The following is a 27,963-nucleotide window of genomic DNA, read 5'->3' as shown; positions in this document are numbered from 1 at the left end:
ACAATTGGAAAGATATTCTTAAACTAAATTTAATTAGTATTTTGGCATCATGCAATCACAATCTTAATTATTCACAATTACAATTCATGTTTGAGTTTAATGACCTAAAAGTTTTTAATACAGAAAGGAAATAAAACCACTTAAAATCAAATTGACCTCCTGCTATGTGGAATGTAGAAACTACTGACCCTCCAGTTCAATTGTGGAGCTCCTAAGCCCTTTCTTTAACAAATATATCACAAAGTTCACAAGTATTGCCAGGGCATTATCTTAATATATTTAATCAAAAGAATAAATCATTTGGACACGTAAGAATTGGAGGCAAAGAAATGTGGACTTGGAGAAGTCTGGGGCCAGCTTGCTCCCTGCAGGCTCAAGATCAACCATCCCACATAGAAAATAAAATAAAATAAAAAAAAAATAAAAAAAAGAATAAATCAGATTCTAAATTACTAAATGGCTAAAAGTTAAAGAACTGACAATACTAAATGTTGAGGAAGAGGTGAAACAAGGAGAACTCTCCTACATCACCTGTGGGAGTGGAAACAGTACAATCACTTAAGAAAACTGCTTGCCAGAATTTACTAGAGCTAAACATACCTGAACTCTATGACCTAGAAACTCAACGACCCAAGAGAAATGAGTACAAAAAAATGAGTGTAAATGTCCCTTTTAATTATTTATTTTTAAATAATTTGTTTGTTTGTTTATTTATTTTATTTTTAGAGAGAGGGGAAAGGAGAAAGAGAGGGAGAGAAACATCACTGTGTGGTTGCCTCTCACTCATGCCCCCAGCTGGGGACCTGACGTGCAACATAGTCATGTGCCCTGACTGGGAATCGAACCAGCGATACTTGGCTCGCAGGCCAACACTCAATCCACTGAGCCACAGCAGCCAGGTAAATGTCCCTTTTAAAAGAGAATATTCATTCCAGCATTATTCATAATAGACTAAAACTGGAAACAACCCAAATGTTCATTGACAAGAGAAAAAATAAATAAATTTTAATATATACAATGAGAACCTGCATAGCAATAAAAAATTAAAAAAATGAACTACTGATACATACAATGACCTGGATGAATCTCAAAAATATAACATTAAGTGGAAAAAAATACCATTCCAAAAAGACTGTTTACTACAAAATTCTATTTTTATGAAGTTCAAGAGATTGTACAACTAATCTATGTCAGTATACTGGTTCCCTGGTGGGGTGTCTGTCGAGTGAGAGTCAATGCAGGAAAACATGGGATTGTGTAAGTGTTATATATTTTTACCGAAGGGCAGTTACACAGATGTATAAATACATGTATACAAATCCATTGCATTCTACGTGAAAGATTTGTTGATCTTAGTGTATGCAATACCTCAACAAAATGAGGAAAACAGCTTGTCAGTGAGAAAACACATTAAACTAAAGGTGATTCTTGCAAAAGAAAACAAAAAACAAAATTCAGACCAAATTTTGATAATGAATGACTATGTGACTATAAAATAAGATTAACATTAAACTCTTCACAACAAGGGAAGCCCAATAGATGACTGGCAAAACAAATCCAAGAGAGTGAAAATGGACTTCCAACTATGAACCTTTGATAATGAAAAGAAAGTAAACTGGCCTGCTACCAAGTTGGAAACAGTATATATCTTATTTAAATTCTTCCAGAGACTCAATGAATATATGATGTCAAAGTAATAAGCCTTTCACTTTGAAATGAATGGAATTCAACATTTCCATCCATCAATACTTATGAGACTACTTCTCCACTGAAGTTATTAGTTTACAAAAATCAAACAGAGCTTCATATCTTTAGAATGTGGTTTATTGTAAAATGCTAAACAAAACAAATGAAAACTAAATGTTAAATATTTGGGGGTAAGATTCAAGGCATAATAATCTGAGTGCATGAGTTTTAGGGATATATTTCATTAAAATGGCCAGGCAGTGGAAGTCGCTATCACTAGTGGCAAGTGTTAAGTAGTGACAAGTAGTGACACATGCATTTTAATATAAAATAAAGCTCACTTTTTGAGTAAATGTGCATGTGCCTCAAAGAACCAATGATGAGACCATTATCCAAACATCCTTTCAGGTAGACAGGAGACTCAATACAGCTGTGTCATGTCAAAGGCTCTCTGGACTGTTTCAGAAGTAATTTCTAAAATTTCACCGCAAAAAAAAAAGATGTATTATTTAGGGACCCTTATTCAACTGACCTTTGAAAGAAAATGCAAATGTTTGTAATAAATTCATGCTACACTATTGTCAGTGATTGTCAGACCCACTTGCTTCCTAACTGTGCTTGCAGGACCTGGGAAGTTTATAGGGTTGAAAGTATATGAAAGGGGCAGAAGAAACATAAAGAAAGGCAGCCAAATCAGATTTGAGTAGATTGTCTAGATTGTATTTAGTTACCCACAAAAATATATACATTTTTAAAAGATTTTTACTCTTTTTCTCTCCAAAAATCAGAATCCTGAGGACCTAAGAACAAATCATTAAAGAGAAGATATGTGACTTTCCCTCAGATCACACAGCCAGCCACTCAGAGACCAAGTTGAAACAAAAGTTTCCTATAGTCCAAATTTTTTTTCTCTGCATGGAACAGGGCATCTCAAAGCCATATTCTAAACAAAATGATACAGTACCTATAAAACTCTGATTCCTTAGAAGAAAAGCATTTGTTCCCACTCTCAGTCTGAAACAGGTGCTTTTTAAAAAAAATAATCACTTTTTTTCCTTAATCTCTAAATCCTTCTACTGTGTTCTTACCTGCTGGCTTGGCCTTCTATTGTATTGCTAAGCATTATGGTGCTGAGATTAGATCACATGGCTTTGCAACATATTTTTCTTATCATTGTTTTGGTATTTTTTATCCCTACTCAAATAGGTTTTCAGTGAAGTATTTACTGAAGGCATGTTGAATTCCTTTTTTCTTTTTCTTTCTTTCTTTCTCTTTTTTTTTTTTTTTTTTTTTTTTGCCTCTCAGAAAGCTAAAAAGCCCAGACTAGTTAAAATCCATTCTTTAATTTTTCATTTTTTTTTCAACTGATTTAATATATAAAAGGCCTGTGAGTGTTGTTGATACTCATACTGAAAATTGACCAGTCACTCCCTATGGCCACAGAGGCCTCTGGCCTTAGGATAAGTCAGGGACCAGGGGTCGGGGGAAGCATTATAAAGGGGAAAATTAAATTAGAGGCATCGCAGATGTAAACATGATCTATTACATTCTTTACAGTTTGTTGAGGGTTCTTAGTATTACTTAAGCTATTCATATACCACTTTACTGACTGCAGGAAAATAAAGTATATAATTTGTTTAAAAGAGATATAATTTACCTTTTAATTTTGCTGAAGTGTATGTATTTCCACACATTTTTACTTAAGTATCTATGTATTATGAATAACATAGAATAGCAGTATTCAATGAACTGGGAATTACGATGTGTTGAAAGGTCTTTAGGGAAGATTTGTACAGAAAGACATAAATTCAGGAACATACCCATTCACATGATATCTGGTCATAGTCTGGAGTCAAGGGTGACAATCTCCCAAGAGGTCTCACAGGGCAGCATTTCTTGCTTTGGGAAGTTTACCAGAGTCCAAGGTGTCTGTAGCCTTTTACCTTGCAGGCTTACAAATCACATTCGCCAACAAACAAAGCACAGATCCATTTCTCAGTAGAATGTGCTCCCTCACCTCCTCTTCCTCACCTCATTGATTCTAGTCTCTTGGCCTTTCTTGTTATTTCTCCCATAAGATGAGTGTTCTCCTGCCTCAGGGCTATAGCACGTGCTGCTTTCCAGGTGTTCACATGCCTCATTCTCTCACTGCCTTCCTGTCTCTGCTTCAATGTGCCCATGTGAGGGCAGCTTTCCCTGACCACTCTATACAATAAAACCTCTTCCCTTCACATCATGTAGGATTGCCAAATACAATAAATAAAATTATAGGATGCCTAATTAAATTTGAAGATCAGATAAACAACAAAAATATTTTTAGTGTAAGTATATCCTACATAATATTTGGAACATACTTATGCTAAAATAAGATAATCATTTATCTGCCCTTCACATTTAACTGGGTGTCCTGTATTTTATATTGCAAGTCTCCCTGCATGCTCATACTCTGTGAGGCCAGAAATGAACGGAGTACGTATCAAGGAGGTGACAGTGAAGACTGAAATAGGAAGGAACTGAGATACAAGAATCAATAGGATGCGATAATGGATTGACTGGAAGGAGGAGAGAGAGTTGGCTTGCTTAGCTAGGTAAAAGTTTAGTATACTGAAAGGAATCTCACTGGAAGAAGAACAGAAGATTTGGCTAGAAGTAAATTAATCTGTGTTGAGAGAGAGGAGGAGTTAGAAATATTAAGTTTGAGGTGCCATTAAAAAATTCAAATGACATTATTGAACAGGCAGTTAGAGATATGTGTATGGAATTCAGAAAAGAGGTCCAGGTTATGAAGTAAATTTGGGAGTAATTAACATATAAATCACATTTAAAGCCACAAAAATGTGAGAGGAGAAGAGGAGATGTGCTATCTCCTCAGAAATTGCAACATTTCTCTTCTCTTGTTCATTTTTCCTGCTTTGTTTTTCCTATTTCTTCATATCCTCAGGAATATAAGTAATATATTATGGAATTATTATTACCTATTAAATTAAAATCTGTCTAGTTTTATAGATATTCCTCTATTCATCACTCTTTTTACTAACATTATTAAGAAAATATTAAGAGTATCAAGGAAAATTGTTTACCTTTAGTGACAAAACTCATGACACAGCATTTGTCTGTCTTCATGATGAGAAGATGAGGAGCAGCAATTTACCACAGATAGAGATGTGGTTTGTTTTTCTTTCATAAGTGGATCAAAATAGGAGCCTTTTGGGGATTTGCATGTAAAATAAAAAAGGCTAAAACCAAATTCCTGTTTAACAGATGGGGGAAGCAGGCCTTTTAATTTTATTGTTAGTTGCCCTCAGGCCACCCCATTCACTTCATACTTTGACAACAAGTCTGATAAAGGACTGCAGGGCATCCTCAGTTGGGAGAAAATCATTGGTTAACAAAAATAGGTACATTGGACCAAAATATAACAAAAATAATATGGAAAGTGACCAAGCAAGAAAAAAGAGGGGGAGGGGGACAAAAATATTTTAACAGATCACAAAAAAATAACAGAACCTTCATTGCTTATTTTGTATCTAAAGCTATTTCCTCAAAGGAAGAGCAACAAAACCTTTATTAAACAACTGTGAAGCTTTCCTCCATTTAGAAGTTACAAAGTACATTGGTCAGTAGTACCATGCTTACTTACATGGTAACATACTGAACATGAGGAATTCTTGAAAACATAAAATAATACTTTCTATATGACAGCATACTTTCTCCTCTGAATGTCAGAAGGCAATGTTTGTCAGTTAGTAAAAACCTAAATTTATAATCAATTCAATCTAGACAGTTAACTTTTACCATGAGAAAAAGAAAAATTATGATTTAAATGGCATTCTATCATATCTCTTTTTAAAATTATTTATTTACTTATCCTCACCCAAAGACATTTTTCCATTGCTTTTTAGAGAGAGAGGAGAGGAGAGAGGAAGGACAAGAGAGAAACATCAATGTGAGAGAGAAAGAGTTATCAGTTGCCTCCTGTATGCGCCCAGACCTGGGATCACATGTGTCTGGACCAGGACGGATCCTGCAGTCCTTTGGTTACAGGACAAACACTCCAGCCAACTGAGCTACACTGGCCAGTGCTATCATATCTCTTTTTATTAATCATGTTTTTTTTGCTGCTTTTCCTTATTCTAGTTTTCTGTTTTTATTACTTTTTAATAATAATTCTATACTTTGTCTTAAAAGAAAAAGAGGAACTTTTAATTATTAGATACATAAGTTTCTATCACAGAAGAAAGTTTTTAAGTAACTGAGTAAAGTAAGTTTTGAGATGATCTATAGGCTGTGTAACTTTTATACAATTCTCTTTCTATCCTCTTTGGACAACTAAGTTGAAACTGCCACATTCAAGCAGAGGTTCACTGGCAGCATGAAAATATGCAAATTTGCCTTATCTCATAATCCCCATATAACAGTACAATTGATGAAAAATATGAAATAAATTCTTAATAGCCTCATGATATTAAAATTCAAGCTGTTATTGAATCTCTCCACATTACTTTTGGATTCTTTCCCAACTGGGACAATATTTCAAGTATGGTAATTGTTAAATATACTATAGACTTAAAGCAAAACAATTAAAAGACTCAATTTATCCTTCATATATTTAGGTTTAACAGTAGACTGTTGACAACTTCACAGACTCCAGAGTTGAAACCCTAGCCTCTCCCTTGGATTGGTTATATTTTATTTTTAGATGTAATCACTTCCCTCCGGTAAATGGTTAGTGACCACACGCACAGGTCTGTACATGAGGAAACTAAAACAGGAACATGCGCTGTGAATCAGCTACACAGGACACCAGAAGAGTGGCCTCATTAGACCATGCCCAGCAGGTCATCTTGTGACAGTGCTGTGCTGACATTTTAACTAATGCAAATGATACCTGAAGTTAAGTAATTTCCATGGCATATTGAGTATGCATTACTTCATAAGCACCTTCTACCAAAAGGCATGATAAAAAGCAACTCCGTTTTGTTTTTAAGTTCCTTTAGTACTTTATGTTATGTGAATCTTGTTAGGGTTCAGATTAATTTTGAATTCACACCCTAAGGACAATTTTTCAGAAAGATTACTGGTAACTTGGTAAGTTAATGAACAAGCATATATACATTTTGGTAGTTCTACATACGATATAACCTGATTGAAGAATTCAGATACCAAAGCTGCAAACGCAAAACATTCAGGGGAATCCCAATCTGGGGAAGTTCCAGTTACACAAGATGATTCAGTTCCACAGACTGCTGTACTACATCAAGCCTAGAGTCAACAGTCCTCTATAATACACTAAGAAATTCGTTAAGAGGGTAGACCACATGTTGTGTTCTTACCACAATAAAGAAAAAGTTAGTAAAAGGCAAAAAATAACAAAATAAAAGGAACTTGGTAGCATAAGATGCAAGAAAACCAATTGAGTAAAATAGGTCATTTATGCTAAAGGTGAGTGTTTCTAAATGTTTTCCTCAGACAATGCTGCACTAGATTCACCTGGGAGCTTGTTAAAGGTGTAAATGATTGAATTCCACCCCAGGCTGTCCTGCACCATGGGAATCTCTGAGAGTGGGACTTGCAAATCAATACCCGCAATGATACTTGCTCACACTAAAACTTGAAAACCTTTTATGTAGATCCTTCAAGTCATTACTATCATCAAAAATATTTATTATGCACTAGCATATGCTTAAAAACTGTGTCCTTCTTAATCAAGTATTTATTTTCCTTTCTAACCAACAAAGTCCTATGCCCTCTGATTAAGTTGCAATTTGCATTATCTACCAAATCTCTCAAAAGGAAGAGACATAAAGAAATACAGAAGAGTAACACCATTATCAGAATGAACTCCCCTGCTCAATGTATTTCTTTTTGCCATGAGTCACTCTAGATTTCTTTCGTACTGAAGAAAGAGTCCCCCCACTCCCCGCAAAAAAAATATAAGTCACAGGTTGTCATTTGTATAGTGGTAGAATATACAAACTTTCATGTGAATTATTTTAGGAAGTTTACCTCCTGCCAAATTAGTAAAACAAAAATCATAAAGACTTACAGAACACTCTGAGATATGAAAATTTGTTATGGCTTTATGAGAGCTTATTTTTATTTTATGAGTGCTTCAAACTCAAAAGTCTCTTCTGGAGTGTATTTATATCTGCTTAGCATAAGTTATTAAAGAATATATTTAAAAGAATAAGCACAATGAGACTCACTCAGAATACATCATTACATATGACCACCATCAGAATACATAAAATAATATGGGATTGTTTGCATAGAAGGAGAATTGAAGTTTCTTTTTGCTTATCAAATGAATTTGTCAAGGTACCTAGTTCAACTTTTACTTATGAGGTACATCTAGATCAATAACTTATACATCCACAGTGTTCAAGAAAAGTCTTCCAAATTAGCCATATAATCATTTATAAAAGTCAGAGGTGGAAGTAAATATTTCAAATTGCCTTCAAGCACTTTGGAAATATTTCTGAGGTTGATAATCTAACAATTGCAAATAAATATTATCTGATTGTTCAAATCTTTTATTCACCTCATCTGCAGTACTACAAAACTGATGTATAATTAAACAACATTTCCTTTTATATCTCCTATTCTGTTTGTCACTTTTTCCTTATTAAGATTAAATGTGTCTTCAGTTAATCCTAATTGATGATGGGTTTCTGTACTTATAATTTGAATAACTTATAACTTAAAGGGGAAAGGGAGAAATATAAACACACAGAGATGAACACAAATATATTTATATTTGTAAACACCAGTGAGAGAAAGAAAAGTCCATTTAGACTAATATAATATACATATAAAATGAGGTAATTTTAGAAATTCTCAATGTTCAACATGAAAGTCAATGGGGGAAACAATGAATTATTTTGTCCTAATAAAATTAATCCATGGCCTCTTGAACTTTAACAAGATTTATTTTCATAATTAAAAAAATAACTTAAAGACTATAAATAACATTTGGTGACTGGAAAAAGAGGCTGGATACCTGGCTTGTCCATGACCATCACGGAAGTGGAAGCAGGAAGCAGGAGCATTGCCACCCAGAGCCAAAGTGTCCAGGAGCCAGTGTGACTCATTGTGCCTTGAAACCATGTGAACGAGTGACCGAAAATCTGCAACAGAACAAGATATTTGAATCGAGCTCATTACATAATTCCTTTTATTGTATCTCCAGAAAATTCTCCTCACCAAAGAGAACATAATAGATTTTAAACTATGTATAATTATATACAATTGTCCCTTGGTATATATGGGAGATTTATTTCAGGACCCCCAACAATACTAAAATCCTTGGGTGCTCAAGTCCCTAATATAAAATGGCATCATATTTTCATATAATCTATATTTACATATAATCTGTATTTACATATAGACTACAGCAGGGTATGCCTACATATCACTGCATTTGAGTGAATTTAACATAGTGCTCCTCAACTGGCAAGTTTAAATTTTGCTTTTTGGACATTTTGGGGGTTTTTTTCCTGAATATTTTCAATCCAAAGTTGGTTGAATCTGGATACAAAACCCTCAGGTACAGAGAGCTGACTGTAATTGGATATAATCAATATACCTTAATGTAGATTAAAGAACTCTGAATATATTTTCATATTGGTTCCTAATTACCAATGTCCATACAGACTCTTGTAACTTAAATTTTCTGTTCTTTGAAATATTTTAAAAGCCACACCACTTACAATAATTTTTGTATGTGTGTACATATGTGTGTGTGTGTATATATATATATATATATATATATATATATATATGAATACTGTTTGATTTCACTTATAAGAAGTTCCTCAAGTAGTCAGACTTGTAGAGACAGACAGTAGATTTGTGGTTGCCAGGGGCAGGGGAAGGGAGAAATAGAGAGTTACAGAATTTCATTTTTGTAAGATGAAGAGTTAGGGTGGGCAGTGATACTTACACACCCATGTGAAAATATTTAATGTCAGTGAAATATATAATAGTTCATTTTATGTTAGGTGCATTTTACCAGGAGAATGTATCCAGCCATGAAATATGAAAAACAGACATTTATTGAAGAAGTTACAAGATACAAGAAACATTGTATATATATATATATGACAATAATCCTCAATCCCCTTCAAAGTTGGCACCTGGGGGCCTCACACAGTTCTCCCCAATCACCATCAGCTGCCCCATTATATTTTCCTGAACCTCATTGATGGTCTGAAATTTTTTCCCTTTCAAAGGTGATTTTAATTTCGGGAAAATTCAGAAGTCACAGGGTACCAAATCTGGGCTGTACAGGGGCTGAGTCACCTGGGTGATCTGATGTTTTGCCACAAAACTTTGCATGATATGTGATGCATGAGCAGGAGTGTTGTTGTGATGAAGCTGCCAATCACCAGTTGCCCATAGCTGCAGCCTTCTGAATCATCCAAATAGTTTCTGTGGAGGAATGTTCAGGCTTAACCCAAAATTTGATGCAGATTTGATGCTCTATTTGTTCAGTCATTTTAAATGCAACAGCCACAGAGTTCACATGCTCACTCAATGATTTCTACCACCCCCACTGACTAGTACAGTGAGGTCATCATTGTTCATGCATGTGCATTCAGGTCCACTCTCCTTGGCTGCCAGTTTACATTGATGTTGGGCAAAACTTTCTCAATATATTAACAATGGCTGGTTATTAATATACAGTATTTATCCTCTTATGACTTTATTTCATTCTGTGCTCAAGGTTTGTCTATGTTGTAGCATGTGCTAGAATGTCATTCCTTTTTAAGGCAGAATAATATTACACTGTATGTTTATACCCTGTATTATTTATCCATTCACCTTTTGATGGATGCTTGGGTTGCTTCTACCTTTTAGCTATTGGGAATACTGCTGCTGTTAACATGAGCATACAGATATCTGTTCAAGTCCCTGCTTTGAATTCTTTTGAGTATATACTCAGAAATGAAATTGCTGGTTATTATAATTCTATTTTTAATTCTCTGAGGAATCACCATACTGTTTTCCATAGCAGCTGAACCATTTCACATTCCCAGAAATAATGCACACCAGTTCCAATTACTCCACATCATCAACATTATTTTTCATTTAAAAAAAAATAGCAGCCCTCTTAAAGGATATGAGATGGTATTTCATTGTATTTAATTTTCATTTCCCTAAGGATCAGGGATGTTGAGCACCTTCATGTGCTTTACTAGCCATTTTTATAACTTCTTTGGAGAAATGTCTACTTAAATGTTGCCCATTTTTTAGTTTTGTTTTTGTTCTTGTTGAGTTATAGGAGTTCTTTATATATTCTTGTTTTTAACCCCTTATCAGACATATGACTTGCAAATATTTTATTCCATGTTGTGGGTTGCCTTATCACTCTGTTGATTGTGTCCTTCACTGCACAATTTTTTATTTTATTTTTTAAAGGTTTTATTTATTTGTTTTTAGAGAGAAGGGAAGAGAGAGAGAAAGAGAGGGAGAGAAACATCAACGTGTGTTTTCTTCTCACTCACCCCCAACTGGGGACCTAGTTCTCAACCCAGGCATGTACCCTGAATTGGAATTGAACCAGTGACCCTTTGGTTCTCAGGTCAGCTCTCAGTCCACTGAACTACACTAGCTGGGGCCAATTTTTTATTTTTATGTAGTCCAAATTATCTATTTTTCTTTTATTGTCTGTTCTTTAGGTTTTATATGTAATTATTTATATTTTAAATATATAACTATTATTTTCAATTCTATTTCCTCTTCTGAATAAGTTTTCCACATTTTGGCTAAATTAATATCTTTACATTTTCTATAAACTTAAGTATTTTGTTATTGGATTGAATAATCACTGCTACTGGAGTAATTACTGCCCACAAAAAAAGTAATTTTTCCTCCTATTTAAAGGGTAAAATGGACATATGCAATACCCACCACACCTCAGCCTGCCACTGATGACATATTTAACATTAATGTACTGCCTCTTCAAATTGTTTGTCTTTCTGAATGCAAACTCCTTCCTTGTAGATATTACAATAAAAGATTTAGTAAATAGAATCCTTGAAATGGAAAACTTAAACATAACTTAAATTAATTTTTATAGTGAAGTTACTAGCATGAAAGTGAATTGCAAGAAGCAAAAATATCATGGCTCCCTCAGTGCACTAGAAAAAAAACAGTATTATTAGAATAGCTATTCTGAATTCTAAGTATGCAAATAATATTATATTATAATTTTCCACCAATCTAAGTTTATTCAAGAGTCAAATATAAAAGAAGCCATCATACCAGTGCCTAAATAGCATCAATAGACACTCTTTAGAAGACAACTAAAGTCACCTTCTTTGGTATTCTGCATGTGCCAAACACCCTAAAATCAACATTAATTCAAGATTTCAGATATTTCTGGGTGAATTGATAGAAGCAGCAATTTCAATATTGAAATCATATGTGTGGTTCTAAACATTGAACAGCTAGTTTTATGTCTTATTTCTTTTTGAAATCTCTCATATATATAGTCCTAATTCTCATATGACTTTGCAAATTTTTCCTAGCTATTACTTCAAGTCAGTGGGTGACTGTTAAAGCAATTAATTCAATTTCAAAGAAATAAACTCACAACTATTGATCTAATTTTCAGAGCTAACCTTCATCATTTGCATTTTTAACCAAAGTGATTTTTAATAGTTGATAAATGAACAGCATAGTACAGTATTTAAAACCATGCCTTCATGTCTGAGCTCTGACACATATTTTCACTAAATCTTCAGTTATTCACCTAAAACCTAGGAGTAATACTAGCAATAAATTATTTACTACCTCGGAAGAGTATAGTAGAGGACCCGGAACACAGTAAGTGTTCAAAAAATACCAGCTATTATAATTGTTAACTCTATATATTCATAAATAATAATTAGCAAAAATTTAGTTGCATTTCTTTCCTTAACCTGAGATTAACATTGATATTTGGACAATGAAGTGCCAAGACATACTAAAAATTTGTTCATTGAAGCTTTGACTTCTGTTTCAGGAACAAAGAACCAGACAGCTATATAGCCATAAGTATAAGAATTCAATCTTGAGGTCTTCCAACTATTTCCTTGAGCCACTTAGAGAATGAATAATTGTACTTAGCTTCAACCTCATATATCCAAAAGGTTTGAAGAATAAGATGTTATGGTTAGTTGACTAAATGTCCTAGTTACTAAAGAATTGCCATTCCACCAATCCACTAAAATATCTCTGGCCAAGATTAGCAAGCTCTTGAAAGAAAAATCCATTTCTCTTCCCATCTAATTCAAGTGCTGGTAGTATTTCCAATAAATTGGCACTCTCTCCTCCTTTAAACTTTCATTCTCATTGGCCTCTCTGCCCTCATACTCTCTAGGATTTCCTTCTAAATTCCCTTCTCAGATCTTTTTTTCTAACTGATTTCTTACCACTGGGATCTGTGGGCCCTCCTCTCCTATCTCTTTCTAATGTCTCCCTAGGTGATCTCACCATTGTCTCAGCTTTAAATCGTATCTGTCAGATGATGAATCTAAAATGTACGTCTCCAGCCCAGTCCTCTTTTCTGAACTTTAAACTTTGCATCCACCTGCCTACTCAATAATCTCACTTAGATGTCACACAGGCATCTATAACTGTACCAATTAAATGCTTGATTCTCAACCATAACTTGTTCTTCTCATCATCTTCCCAATCTCAATAATTAGCATCCAACAGAATGCTCAAATCAGAAACTTAAGCATCACATTGATCCTTCTGTCTTCCTTATCAACATTTCTCACATCCAAACCATCAACAAGTCATATCAGTTTTACCCCAAACACATTTCAAATTCATTCACTGCTTTCTGGTCCTCTGCCACTATCCTAGGTGAGATTGTTCTGATCTAGATTCCTCAACAGTTTCCTTAATTAATTTCCCTCATCCATTACCAGCTCCTGACCAGACTCACTCTCTACATAACCCTAGGGAGCTTTCCTTCTTAAAAAAATATTTTTATTAATTTGAGAGAGAAAGAAAGGGACACAAAAAGAGAGGAACATTGATCTGTTGCCTCCCATGCATTCCCCAACCAGAGATCGATCCCGCATCCTAGGTATGTGCTCTGACTGGGAATCAATGCCACCCCCTACCCCAACCTTTCAGTGTATGGGATGGTGCTCCAACCAACTGAGCTACACTGGCCAGGGCTAGAGAGCTTTTTTTTAAATCAAAGTTGAATCATGTCATTTCCTACTTCAAATCCTTTAATGGTTTCCAATTATACTTCCAATGAAATCCAAAAGCCTTTCAATGGCCTGTTCAATGGCCCTGAACAGTCTGGCCCCTACCCACCTCTCCAGTCTCATTTAGTACTTTTCTCTTCACTAATGTCCTATTCCTCAAATTCCCTGACTCTTTCCACTCAGGACTTTACTACTTACTATTTCCCCATCTGGAAACACACTGGGTCCCGCTCTTCCTACATCTTTGAATTTAGATGTTACTATGTGGAAAAGCCCTTACCCGACCATGCCCTGGCCCCATTATCCTCTAGCTCAGAATATTTTGTCTGTGTACATATATTTACTATCCTTACTCAACTTTATGCTCCTTGAGGGCAGGGACATTGTCTGTTCTATCACTGTATCCTGAGCACTTGTCATAGTACCTGAAAAAGCAGACTCAATAAATATTTGCAAAAAAAAAGGTGAAGGGATTAAGAACTACAAGTTGGTGGTTACAAAGCAGTCCAGGGGATGTAAAGTACAGCATAGGGAATACAGTAAAGAATATTATAATAACTACTTCAGGTCAAGATGGAGGCATAGACCGACACGCTCTGTCTCACTCCACAACTAAGAAGGACTAGAACTACCGCAAAACCAAAAATAATAAGTTCCAGAAAATAAAGCTACATGAAAGTCCAACATATGAAGTTATAAACAAGTGGTGCTCGTGCGGACAGGTAGGAAGGGCGAAACTGCGGCTGAGAAACATCAAACTATGCTGGAGGCGGCAGCTGCAGCAGCGAACAGTGGGACCCAGTAAGCAGACACCCGTATTTGGGGGGGGGGGGGGTGAAGCACCTGGGATCTGGCCCTGGTGGCAGACCAGACCCGTTGGCTTTTGATTCCAACGCCAGAGAAGGCAGACCCCATTGTCTCAGACTGTGGGGACAGAGGAGGCTCCTGGTTCCTCAGCGGAGAGTAACAGCAGGAATCCATCTTGGACCCTGCCCCCACGCAAAGCGCTACAGTGTGGTGAGCAAGGTCACCAAATTGTGATGAGCACACGGGGCTCCACCCAATATAGCGTTGGAGGTGTGACAGCACCCCGCCCAAGAAGGAAAGATAAACAAAATGGTCAGAAGGGCAGAATTAACGATTGAAATATCAATCACACAGCTAACGAAAAAACAAATAAAGGCCTTGACCGATGAACAAACAGCGAATCTTTCTGAGGCAGCTTACAGACCTAACAGCGGGGCTGAATCAAGACCAGGAAGGAATGAAGGCTAGCCCTGCTGGAATGAACAAAAATACATACAAGACAAGTGATGAGGAAGGGAAAGCCATGGATCAAATCAACAAATCGAAACATAGGGAGGGAATAAACAGTCAACCAGTGCAGAAAGAGGAAACAATAAGTGAGGAGAGGCTCAGAAACTTATCAGACAGCTATAAGCAAAACAACATTCAAATTATAGGGTTGCCAGAGGGTGAAGAAGAAGAACTAGAAATTGAAAAATTATGTGAAAAATAATGAAGCAGAACTTCCCTAACTTGGGGAAGGAAATGAACTTACGGGTCCAGGAAGCACAGAGAGTTCCGGATAGGCTGAACCAGGGAGGACCACACCAAGACACATTGTCATCAAAATGTCAAAAATTAAAGATAAAGAGAGAATCTTAAAAGCAGCAAGAGAGGAGAGAAGAATTATGTACAAAGGGGTGTCCCAATTAGACTATCAGTGGATTTCTCAAAGGAGACTTTACAGGCAAGAAGGGACTGGCAAGACATATTCCAAGTAACGAAAAGCAAAATCCTACAACCACGGTTACTCTATCCAGTGAAGCTGTCATTCAGGATCGAAGGGCAGAGAAAGTTCTTACAGGACAAAGTAAAACCGAAGGAGTTTGTTAGATCCAAACCACTGTTATATGAGATGTTAAAGGGACTTGTTTAGAAGAAGGAGAATCGAAACTATGAACATTAAAATGAAAACTGCATCACAAGAACCAACAGCAGAAGCTAGGGAATCGAAACAAAGGCAAACTAAGTAGGCAATGAGAGGGGAAAAAGAATTATAGGTACGGGGACCATATTGTGGGGAGGTCAGTGGGGAGGGGGGAGGGGGAAAAGGGAGGAAGATGATGCAGGAATTAAGAATCATAGTAGGAGGGAGTGGAGTAGACAGGAAGATGTTGAGAAGAACTATATGCACAACCAGTGGGCATGGACTAAGGAGGGGAGACAACTGGAGGGAGCAGGGAGGCAGGGGGAGAAGAAATTGGGACAACTGTAACAGCATAATCAATAAAAGAAAAAAATTTTAAGATAAAAAAAGAATATTATAATAACTATCCATGTACAGTGTCAAGTAGATACCTGAAATATCATGGGAACACTTTGTAAAGTATATGATTGTCTAATGCCATGTTATAGATCTGAAACTAATAGAACATGTTGAATGTAAACTCTAATTTAAAAGTTTAATAAATATTCACTGAATTTTAAAAAGTACAAAACTGCTAATGTTCAAATTTTGATATACAGAGAAATACACTTTTCTTTGAATCTGTAGTGACAATAATTTAGTCATCATAATTGTTAAGGCATTTCAGAATCTTATATTTCAAAGGCTATTATAATGAACAACTTTGTGTACATTTCTAAAATGTGTTTACTATTGGATGTTCTTATTGTTCCAATGTTGATTAAATAGAGACATACTCCACTTAGCTGGGAATATTTGATAAAACTCTGTATCAAGTTTCTCAAAATGAATCCTGTGTATGTTAAAAAGGAAAAAGAAACAAACAAACAGCTTTTCCAGATCTTTAATCTCTGCTGTAGGCTGTTGGTAGGGTTGACTCCAACAAAATTGTCAAGCACAAAACTTTCCTGGGGATTTTTCTGGACCTCTCCTCCAGATCCTTTTCACTCTCCCCAGATACCTAATGTTCTCAGGCTATTTCTTGCTGCCTTGAACCTATGTCTGGTGCCCTCCCCAGATTTATCAATTTTGGACTTTGTCCACAATCTCCTCCCTCATCAAAAATTGCCTATTTTCTATCCTGTTCCTCAGAACTCAACAAGGTGATTATCAAGATAATTTTATAAATGAATCTAAACAATTTTTATCACACTTTAATGTGTTCTTCCCAGGTAAGATTTAAACTTTAACACAGACCTTTAATGTTTTCCCAGTGGAGTGAGTAATGTAGAACCTCACGATAATATATGTGAATGCTGAGCTCTCTTAAGGCCCTCAAATCATTTTTTTTCCCAAACTTGTACAAGGATGGATCATGATAAATTATAATAAGGATATGAAGAATGTTGGTCATACCTGCTGTCATTTTCTGCAGTAGAATTTCTTTTATATATGGTGTCTTATTTTAATATTCATAATAACTTAAGAAGGAGGTAGGTCAGCAGCTCCTCACATTAGCAGGGTATAGGGCAAGAATTCACATACCATCCATATAAATATTTTAAAGTTAAAAATGTAGTTAATAAAACATAAAAAATATAAAATTTTTTCCCTTTACCTTGGCAAATATATCCTGACAAAGACCTGAAAGCCAAAATCAAGTATAGAATGAACAGAGAAAACTGTAAGAGATGCACTGTCCTTTGGCTGGGCCATTCCCATTCCTGGATCCATATGCACCACAAGAGGCCTCAACTACACATATGGTTCTAAGCTCTGTCCACAACACCTGCAAACAGCTGCTCCTTGACCACCCCCTTGGGCCTATGGGTGTTCTAGACCCAAGGAAGAGTTCTTCCAGATCTTGCAATAGGACTAAAAGTCATTCAGTCAGGGAATTTCAGGGCCTTGAGTAGTCAGAGCCTGTTATAGAAGTGTGTTCTTTGGGTGGGCTCCTAACCCTGAGAGGGGGTGTACATCCAGAGCAATGGCATATCAGGGTCTTCTAAAATGGAGGGCCCAAGGAAGCAGGGGCCCTCTTGCCTGGGACTAAGGGTGGCACTGAAGGCAGGTATCAGGCCCCTATTCTACAGATAGGAAATGTTAAAGTTCATAGAGAAAATCCCAGAGCCTGGGATTCAAGTCAGTTCTGCTTGACTAAAATGCTTTTGCTGTTACACCATATTTACTATCAAGATGTGGGACAGACCCATCGCATTCTATACACTTCCTTTAAAAATTTCAGCTTTCCCTCTCAAGATACAAGCCAGATACCAAAGAGTTCTTCCCAATTACTACAAGTAGGAAAGTCATAATTGTTAATTCATTCAGCAATGGCAGTTTTGAGCAGACAACACTGCTAGAGCCTATGAACCTCTAAAATCATCCAGATAAAAATAAATAAATAAAATAAAATCATCTAGACAGCTCTGCCTGAAACTGATTTCTCATTTCCATGTTGACAAAGAGATAACAGCTGCCTAAAGGCCTGGCTCTGACCTCTTTGCAGCTCTAACCCATTATTCTTATCATCCTCTGCCAATCAGAATAGTTTTGGACACTGGTTAAATAAAGCGTATTTTAAAAAGTCAGTATCCCTTAAACTTCTTTAATCCAGCTCTTGAAATTATATAAGGCAATTATCAAAACTAACAATATTTGAATTAGGACATAGGTTTTTAGAAATTCCTTATTAACCTATGTTTGTGTACAGAAAGCACAAAAAGGACTGAAAGAAACATTGGCAAACCTTAGTTTTTCATTCCATTGATAGGATGAGATTCCTACTATGTTCCACTGAGGAAACAGTAGTCATTGGGGATCCAACAGTGAGACAATTAGTAAAAATCCCTGGTGTCACTTTGGTCAGGAAGACCAAAAATAAACAGACACATACCTTGTCTTTGAGAGACAAAAGCTAGAAAGCAAAGGAAAGCAGAATAAGTAACTAGAATGATGGAATGGTGGGCTTGCTGGATGAGATGGTTAGGAGCCATCTGAAAGTAAAACAAACCAAATCTTCTGATGAAACAAATAATTTTATTGCTATGCCATTTCACATTTAATAATGCTCATTCTGCATCTTTGAAATCTGGTATTACATAAAAGATAAGAGCATTAGACCTAATACCAAAATAGACAAGTAAAGAAGAAAAAGATAGGAAAAATGGAAAGGGAATACTGATTTGCTTTACATAGATTGTTAAATGAGCAATGCAATATTTCGACTTCCAAAAAAATAGGCCTGATTTGGTAAATGACAGAAAGAACCCATGTTTTCAGAGCATTCATTACAAAAAAGAAATGCTATATGGCTGGGTAGAAGGTCAATTTTTAAATCAAACCATCTTGACTGTGTTCCAGTATGCCTATACAAAACACCAAGAAAACCTGGCCATATTGCTATGAACGGATACATCTTGTAAATAAGCAAAAACAACAGGTGTCTTACATCTGTTCTTTTACAAATCTTTAGGATATATCTTTTGTGAAGCTATACTGGAGTCTATACACTACTGGAGAAAACTGACTGCAAAGTCATACCTACAGAATTAAAATTCCGAGCCACTAACAGACAAGTATCCTCTGACTTTAGGACTAGATATAGCATTATTTCATACTTTTTTTCAATGGTTATAGTAATGAAACTGAAGTTGGATTGAGAAGTATTTTGCAGCTTAGGCAAGGTTTCTGCCCTCTTTATATTCTACAGATACCTCTTGACCTTCATAACTTAATTATAGGCATCATTATTAACTTAGAAGTCTAAATTAGAAATTTCAAAATCATTGTCAATTCATTCATTACACTCCATATCAAATTTCTATCAAAATTTATCAAATCACACATAAAAATTACGACTAAAACATAAAATAGCCATCAATCAGAATCGTCAGAAATTGAGTTGAATGGAAGTCTGAAAACTATGGATTAAAGAAATCACATTCCATCCAGACTGACAGGAGGGGTGGAGACATGGAATGGGCTGGTCCCACATCCAAGTGTGGTATATAAAAATTCTGGAGGGATATCTTGGGAGTGAAGAGTTTCAACCCCACACCAGGCCCCTCAGCCCAGGGTTCAAGTGCCAGGAAAATAAATCTCCATAACTTCTGGCTGCAAAAAAACAGCAGGAATTGAGTTGCTGGAAGAAACTTCTGGAGTCCCATGCAGTTCTCCTTAGAGAACGCAGACATGGACTTATTCAGACTCATTCCCTCTGAGCTCTAGCACTGGGGTAGCATCTTGAAAAATACCAGTGGCATACAGAGAGGAACTTAAGTGTCTGGCATCAAGGTAGGAGTTGGGGGACAGGTTACTCCCAGACAGAAAGGTGGGCAAATGCCATTGCCAATTTTTTGAGCCCTTCCCCAACAGAGCCACAGAGCCAGCAGGCAGGTGCCATATCTGAGACTTCATTGCCTAACACTGTTTGCCTCACCCTGGATATCCCCTGAGACTCCATCTCATTTAACTTATGGGCCCATCCAAACAGTTAACCAAGAGTTTTCCACATGAGTGTCTGGTCTTGGCTCATACTTCACAATTTTATACATTCTATCAAACAAGCAACAGCTAAGTGACCCCAAGAATGTCACTAGAAGCACCCAGCTCAGATTGCTTTATAGCTCATGCAGGGTGGTCCTAGGCAGAACACAGGTCGGGGCTGACCTTGGCCTGCATCGCCTGGGCAACCCCTGGGCCAACACACCCAGTGGACAGCTACGGGCCATGTTAGAGTGCTAGCATCATGACCCTGCACAGTTGATCCTCCAGAGAGGGCAGAGGTTGGTGGTCAGTAGTCATAGCTATCCCTTTCAGCTGACTGGCCTGGGTAAATCCCTCCCATTGCTCTTCCAACAGCAGTCAAGGCTCAAATACAAGAGAAGAGTGTACTCAGCTGACACAAATGGCATACCTCGAATAGTCAGCTTAGATGATGGGGGAGACTGTGTCACTGGACGTTATAAGATATCTACTACATTAGGCCATGCTACCAAGACAGGGAGTTATATAGCAGCTCTACCTAACACACAGAAACAATCACAGGAAGGCTACCAAAATGATGAGACAAAGAAACATGGCCCAAATGAAAAAAAAGATAAAAACTCCAGCAAAAGAGCTAAACAAAATGGAGATAAGAAATCTATTAGATCCAGAGTTCAAAACACTGGTTATAAGGATGCTCAAGGAACTTAGTGAGGATCTCTGCAGCATAAAAAAGATACAGTTAAAAATGAAGGATACACTAATTGAAATAAAAAACAATTTACAGGAAAACAACAGCAGATTGAATGAAGCCAAGAATCAAATCAATGATTTGGAATATAAGGAAGCAAAAAACCACCAATCAGAACAAGAAGAAGAAAAAATAATTTAAAAAAATTAGGATAGTGTAAGCAGCCTCTGGGACAACTTCAAGCATACCAACATTTGCATCATAGGGGTACCAGAAAGAGAAGAGAAAGAGCAAGAAATTGGAAATCTATTTTAAAAAATAATGAAAGGAAAATTCCCTAATTTGGTGAAGGAAATAGACATGCAAGTCCACAAGCAAAGAGTCCCAAACAAGGTGGATGCAAAGAAGCCCACTCCAAGACATCATAATTAAAATACCAAAGGTTAAAGATAAAGAGAGAATCTTAAAAGCAGCAAGAGAAAAGAAGTTAGAGGACATACAGAGGGTCCATAGGCATATGAAAGAATGCTCAACATCACAAGCCATCAGAGAAACACAAATAAAGACCACAATGAGATACCGCTTCACACCAGTCAGAATGGCCATCATCAACAAATCAACAAACAAGTGCTGGTGAGGATGTGAAGAAAAGGGAACCCTAGTGCACTGTTGGTAGGAATGCAGACTGGTGCAGCCACTATGGAAAAAAGTATGGAATTTCCTCAAAAAACTAAAAATAAAACTGCCTTTTGAACCAGTGATTCCATTGATAGGATTATACCCAAAGAATCCTGAAACCCCAGTTCAAAAGAGCTTATGCATGCCTATGTTCATAGCAGTGCTATTTACAATAGCCAAGTGCTGGAAACAGCCTTAGTGTCCATCTGTAGATGAGTGGATAAAAAACTGTGGTACATTTACACAATGGAATACTATGCAGCAGAAACAAAAAAGGAATGCCTACCATTTGTGACAACATGGATAGAACTAGAGAGAATTATGCTTAATGAAATAAGCCAGACAACAAAAGACAAATACCATATGATATCAACTAATACAGGAGACTAATGAACAACACAAACAAATGAGCAAAATTGAACCAGAGGCATGTAAACAAGGAACAGACTAACAGTTATCAGGGAGGAGGGGGCGAGAGAAAAAGGTAAGTAGGGGAAGGGTTTAGTAAAGAAACTAGTATAAATAACCCATGGACATGTACAACGAAGGGGGGATTGACTATGGGAGAAGGGTGGGCTAGGTGGGTGGGGGATAAATGGGAGTAAAAGTGGGACAACTGTATTAGAAAAACAATAAATAAATCAAAACATTTTTTTAAAAAAAGAGTACCCATAAGACTGTCAGCTGATTTCTGAAAAGAAAGTTTGCAGGCTAGAAGGGATTGGCAAGAAATATTCAAAGTCATGAAACGCAGGGACCTATAGCCAAGATTGCTCTACCTAGCAGAGGTATAATTTAGAATCGAAAAGCAGATAAAGAGCTTTCCAGACAAGAAAAAACTAAAGGAGTTCATCATCATCAAACCATTATTATATGAATATGTTAAAGGGACTTATCTAAGAAAAAGAAGATCAAAACTATGAAAAACAAAATGGCAATAAATACATACCTATCAACAACTGAGTCTGAAAAACAAACTAAACAAACAAAAAGAACAACGGAATCACAGATATGGAGAGCATTTTGATGTTTTCCAGGTGGAAGGGGAGTGTGGGAGGAATGGGTGAAGATGTGAGGGGATTAAGAAGTACAAACAGATAGTTACAGAATAGCCATGGGGATATAAAGTACACTATAGGAAGTGGAGTAGCCAAAGAACTTATATGTCTGACCCATGGACATGAATAATGGTGTGAGGATTGCGTGAAGGAGTTGGAGATGCTGGGGGTAGATCAAAGGGGGAAAATTTGACAACTCTAATAACATAATGAACATTATTTTTACAAATTAATCAGATCTACTTTTAACATGTCTTTGGAATCCATACCAATTTTCTCATCCTCACAAAAACTGCCTCAGTTCATGTCCTATCATTTTTAATCTGGAAAAGTGCAACAGGCCTACTAGACAGACTCCTTTCCTCCAGTCTTGTTTCCCTTAATTCCATTTCCTACTCCTCAAAAATTACATATCTCAGCCAAAGATCTAATCACCTTAGTTTTGCTTTACTAAATAAAGTCTCCTGGTGGTTTTTCATTGCCCACTCCTCAGAGAGGCGCTCAAGGCTCTTTGACAGTGGGAGCTTAACTCATCCATCCAGTTTCACGCCCTGCTACCTCTTTCCATATGAACTGTAGTCCATCAAATTATTCACAATTCCTAAAATGTGTCAGGCTTCTGCACATGCTATTTTGGCTGCTGGAATATCCTTCTGATTCTCTCTCCATCTGGTGAACATTTACTCTGCCTTCCACAAGCAGTTCAGATGCCATGTCCCCTATGAAATCTGCGAAAACCATCACAGAATAGAGTTTGTTTCTCACTGCCTTGAGATCCAACAGAGCTAGGTACCCAACCGTGCTTCAGCATGGTCTATATTTCATTGTAACAACCTGTGTGTATACTGTCTGCTATCTATATTGAATATCTCAGAGAAAAAAATTATAATGTATCAACTGGATTTTGTTTAAACGTGGCATTTAGTAGGTACTCATTTGATGAATTTGTAAGATCAATATAGTCTAAGACTAAAAATTAAACAAATACAAGTTTGGGACTGTTGAGTAATATATCCAGATAGGGACTTAACATTCATATAAATATATGGGTGAAGTGAAAAAGCATAGAGAAATATAGAAAATATTACCAAAAAAAGGTTCAGTGAACATAATTTCAGTTATTTATGGGACAAAAAAATATCAAAGTTGCTCTCTTTTTCACAGAAAACATATTTCCTGGTCCTTAATGTTGCTACTCCTCTAAAATTGATCAACTATGTCACTTTTTATCCAAGTTCCATGTAATTTCTCCTGTCAGTTCAAAACTAGTGCCTACTGCCCATAGAATCTCTCACTTCAGGTTCCCCTTTAGTATGCTTAATTGATTTTTTTTTTCTATCCTCAACAATTTTTTTTTTGTTTTTATTGATTTACTACTTTGAACTATAGTTGTCTCCATCAACTATATGGAAACTATTCTCAATTTCAACCATCATGACTGACCTACATTTTTCTTTTCTGATGTCAATTCTTTAGCTCAGTTTCCACAGATATATCTAGGTTAATAATCCAATGCCACTTAAAATTTTAAATGAATCTATATGTATCATTTTACCCACTTTATTAACTTTTCCTACTTGTTCCACTAGCTTTTTAACCAAATGATTTACAATCTAATAACTATCTCTGATTTCTTGCAAAGAGAGAGAGATCATAAACACCATGCATGGTTCCACTCTTGCATTCACCATCTTTCTATCAATTTCCAAATTCAAAATGCAATTTCCCCACCTGATTATCTTGCCACATTTTTATAAAATAACCCCCTAAAGGGCCCCCTGCCTCTTAGCCTCTCCTTTCCAATCTCTCCTTGGCAGGTGCTATCTACTCTCTTCATCTCGGGTTTCACCCCAGCTTGGATTCTGTGTTTTACCAGGCACATGACGACTCACTCCCACCTCTAAGCCTTCACACATGCCATTCCTTCTAGCTGGAATGTCCTCCCTCTAGCTCTCTTCTGCTAAGACTTGTTATTCTCTGCCTCTTTAAGATGTATGTCCTCACAAGGCCTGCCTTAAATGATCCATCTCCAGTCCAGTTCATTCTATTTTTTCCAGCATCCTTTCCAGGTTATATACTAGCATCTCTCTAGCCCTGCTAGTTTTTATTCCTTTTTTTTCCCATTCTTCATCTGAATTTGTATTTATGACACTGATGAGCAGTACAACCATGGTTTCTACCTCCATATCTTCTCCTGCCTCTAAAACCATCCACTCTGTGTACTCACTGGGCATTTCTGTCTGCTGGGAGGGAAAAAAATAGACTAAAATTGCAGCAGGAGAGATTAAACTGGAAGAAGAAAAAAATGGAAATTTTCCATTTCTGGAGACTATCATGGGCTCCCATCTGTTTTAGATGGTTTCCTTGGATGACGATTCAGATAGAGATAGTGTCCAAACTGTGATGATAATCACATTTGATATTCTTTCACTCTTTTGCTCTTTCTCTGACCTGTTCATATCAGGTTCAGGCTCATTTCCCTCCTCTACTACCCGCCTTCACCCACCTTTCCCAGGAAACTCCACTTAGATCTCTTACGAGTTTGAAAAATCAGACTGCACAAAACCTCATGGAAGCACCTACCAGTTACTTTCTCCACTGGGGAGAGAATAAATTTTTCAGCCCCTGGGGAATCACTCTTCCTTTTCTCCACTCTAACAGATATTCCTACTCAAAAATACCCTGTCAGCCCTCCTCAGAAAGAGGCTTTTAGGTGGTTTTGCACCATCTGAAACTGGAACATCTCAGCTCATTTGCAGGCATGTATCAAAGATCTCTACGTAGAGAGGGTCCTACACCAGCCAGGCACCAGCCAGGGAATGCCGAAAGATCACATATTGGAGCAGAGCAGCTTTAAAAAAAAAATCTTTTAAAGAATGACAGTAGTGCTTGATTTGAACAGAATAAGAAGCACCATTGCGCGCTGTATCTTGTCTGTTTTTGGTAGGGAGGGGGAGCAGAGGGTGGGGGCTGGAATTGTTTTATTTCATGCCCTCATTATCAGGCAGACAGAAATTCCTGTTGGGCGTCCTGACCATCCTCCCACCTTGTTTTCCCTCAGATTTTTCCTCCAAGCAGGTGGGACCAAGATGTCTTGGAACTGGGGGTGGAAGGAGGCAGCACAATTATTCCCTTTACCTTCCCATTTCCCAACTTCAAGCCGTGGCTCAAGGTCACTCATTGCTGCAATCCCTCTATGGTTGAATTAAAAGTCTAGGCATTTTTAGAATTCCCGTTTCTCCTCTTTTTAATTCACAGCCCACTGTCCTCTGAGGCTGGCACTGAGGTCTGGAAGCCTATCTACCCCCTTACAAATCGGTGTCTGGAGCTCCCCGTAACTTGGCCTCTGCCCCAGCTCACCTGCCCACCGACCCCCTGCTTCCTCCTTCCCTCAATAACGTATTTGAGGCAGGTTCTGCTTACACGCCCGCCTCCTCAGAAGGAGCGACCGTGGCAAGCTTGGCTCCAGGCCAACAAACTTCTCCGGGACCCTGCAGCGCCCTAGCCGGGCTGAGCGGCACCTCCCGCCTCCTCGCTGCCGCGGCGGCGCCGGCGCACTGGCGGCGGCGGCGGCTGGATCACGCGCAAAGGCGGCGGGGGCTACGTTCTGAGCGCCGGACCGGGACGATCCCGCGGTGGCGGCGGCGGCGGCGGCGGCGGCGGCGGCGTGTGCAGGGACGGCTGGGACGGCGGCGGCGCTCGGTCTGGACGCGCTGCCCGTGCTGCAGGGTAATTAGACGCAGGGCCGGACGCTCCGGGGCCGGAGGAGGCCGGAGTCCTCGGGTCCGCGCTCGCGCCCCCCGCGAAGTCGCACTTAGGAGAAATACCCGCAGGTCGGAATAAGTAACAGCGACCGGGGCGAGCGAGGCGCCGGAACCTGTCTCCTCGCTTCCCGCGGTATCATCTCTAGACATAGACCAAAAATTAATATCTAATGGCATGAATATTTATATTGAGTTTGTATTGTGCAGTTGACACCGTGGATATTTTTATTCTGTATATGCTGTCTGTTCTCACCCGCATCAGCAGTGTTCGGAGTTCCGCTTTACAAAGAGCCAGAAAAACCACCTAGAACAAAAGTATAAAGCATAGAGCCTGCATTATGTGAACAAATGAATACGAACTACATTATATGTAGCATATTAAAGTGGCTACATTGTGCCAAACGATTTTGGTCTCGTCACGAAGCTACCTATGTGAATGCGTAATTGCAGGTGTGTATTATCCACCAAAACAGGTTTACATGTATAGCACAGTTTTTACATTTTCTTGAAAAGCAGATACACGCTAATGACCAGAAACATGAGCAGATGACAGAGACCCGGTCTGTGTGCGAGAGATGAAGTGAAAGGACCCGTCGCAAAGCTGCGCAGCTTACCTTGAACGTGTGCTTGACCCCCTCAGAGGCGCAGTGGAGTCCGAGCAGGGCTGCCGCACCGCCGAGGAGTGGCCCGAGAGAGCTCCCTGCGAGTGGGGAAGGGGGACGCATCTCTGCCCTTATTAGTCTCTCCCAGTGTGACCCTCCCACTCGGCGAGGACGGAGGACTCCGCAAGACAGGACTCCACCAACTCATGCACAGGTTTTCTTTAATAACAACAATGTCGCCTTAGAGCTGGGAATATCATCCTTCAGGTTTATGTTTTATTTGCAGTTTCAACAGATAGAATGATGATCGGATGCCAGGTGCTCAGTGTTTCTCACTTCTGATTAGGAAATGTCTTCAAAGTATTCTATGTGGCATACATTCACAGGTAGATAATTGGCTTTTTAACAGTTGAGCTAAAAAAAAGGGTAGCATTTATGTTTCATTTTTCACTTCTATGTCAGGAGTTTATATAAAGTTAATGAAGAGAGCCTGCCTGCCTTCCAATAATGCTCCTGTGTACAGGTTTGTGTGGTTTGGTTGATCTCAGTGTGCAAAACTATTTTGTGATTTTAAATATCATATTTTTCCTGGATTTTGAACTCTTTGGGATTGCTTTGAATGTGAGAAGGTGACATTTTTCTACAGCTTTCTCTGTGTGTGTATATGTGTGTAGAGTATATATATTCAATAGATAATCATACATATATAGGTATATATATACATATATATACATGTACAGTAAGTATATGTATATTTGTAGGGATATAAATATGTGTATTTACATAGTCTATGTGTATATATATATATACTGTATGTGTGTGTATATGTACACCCATATATGTGTGAAAGAAAATAAAACCAATATAGAATT

General features: G+C 37.6%; 1 protein-coding gene and 1 non-coding gene across 2 annotated transcripts in view; one reads left to right on the top strand and one right to left on the bottom strand.

Annotated features, from left to right (window-relative positions):
- Positions 1 to 27,183, bottom strand: part of LOC150007274 (collagen alpha-1(XIX) chain-like) — a 114,944-nt gene extending 87,761 nt beyond the window's left edge. Inside the window, exons 1-2 of the mRNA XM_090280807.1 lie at positions 27,104 to 27,183; positions 8,687 to 8,813 (exon numbers count right to left, since the gene is read on the bottom strand). Coding sequence (XP_090136933.1) covers positions 8,687 to 8,777 — 91 coding nt within the window. The 5' untranslated portion in view covers positions 8,778 to 8,813; positions 27,104 to 27,183. The remainder of the gene's footprint in view (positions 1 to 8,686; positions 8,814 to 27,103) is intronic.
- Positions 266 to 396, top strand: LOC150007275 (small nucleolar RNA SNORA38). The gene has a single exon (XR_016512164.1). It is a non-coding gene; the product is annotated as a small nucleolar RNA SNORA38 (small nucleolar RNA).
- Positions 27,184 to 27,963: the final 780 nt, after the last annotated feature.

This window comes from Furipterus horrens, unplaced genomic scaffold (genome assembly GCF_987537825.1).
Source record: "Furipterus horrens unplaced genomic scaffold, mFurHor1.1.pri manual_scaffold_6, whole genome shotgun sequence".
Taxonomy (NCBI): domain Eukaryota; kingdom Metazoa; phylum Chordata; class Mammalia; order Chiroptera; family Furipteridae; genus Furipterus; species Furipterus horrens.
This window is presented reverse-complemented; position numbering and strand designations above follow the sequence as displayed.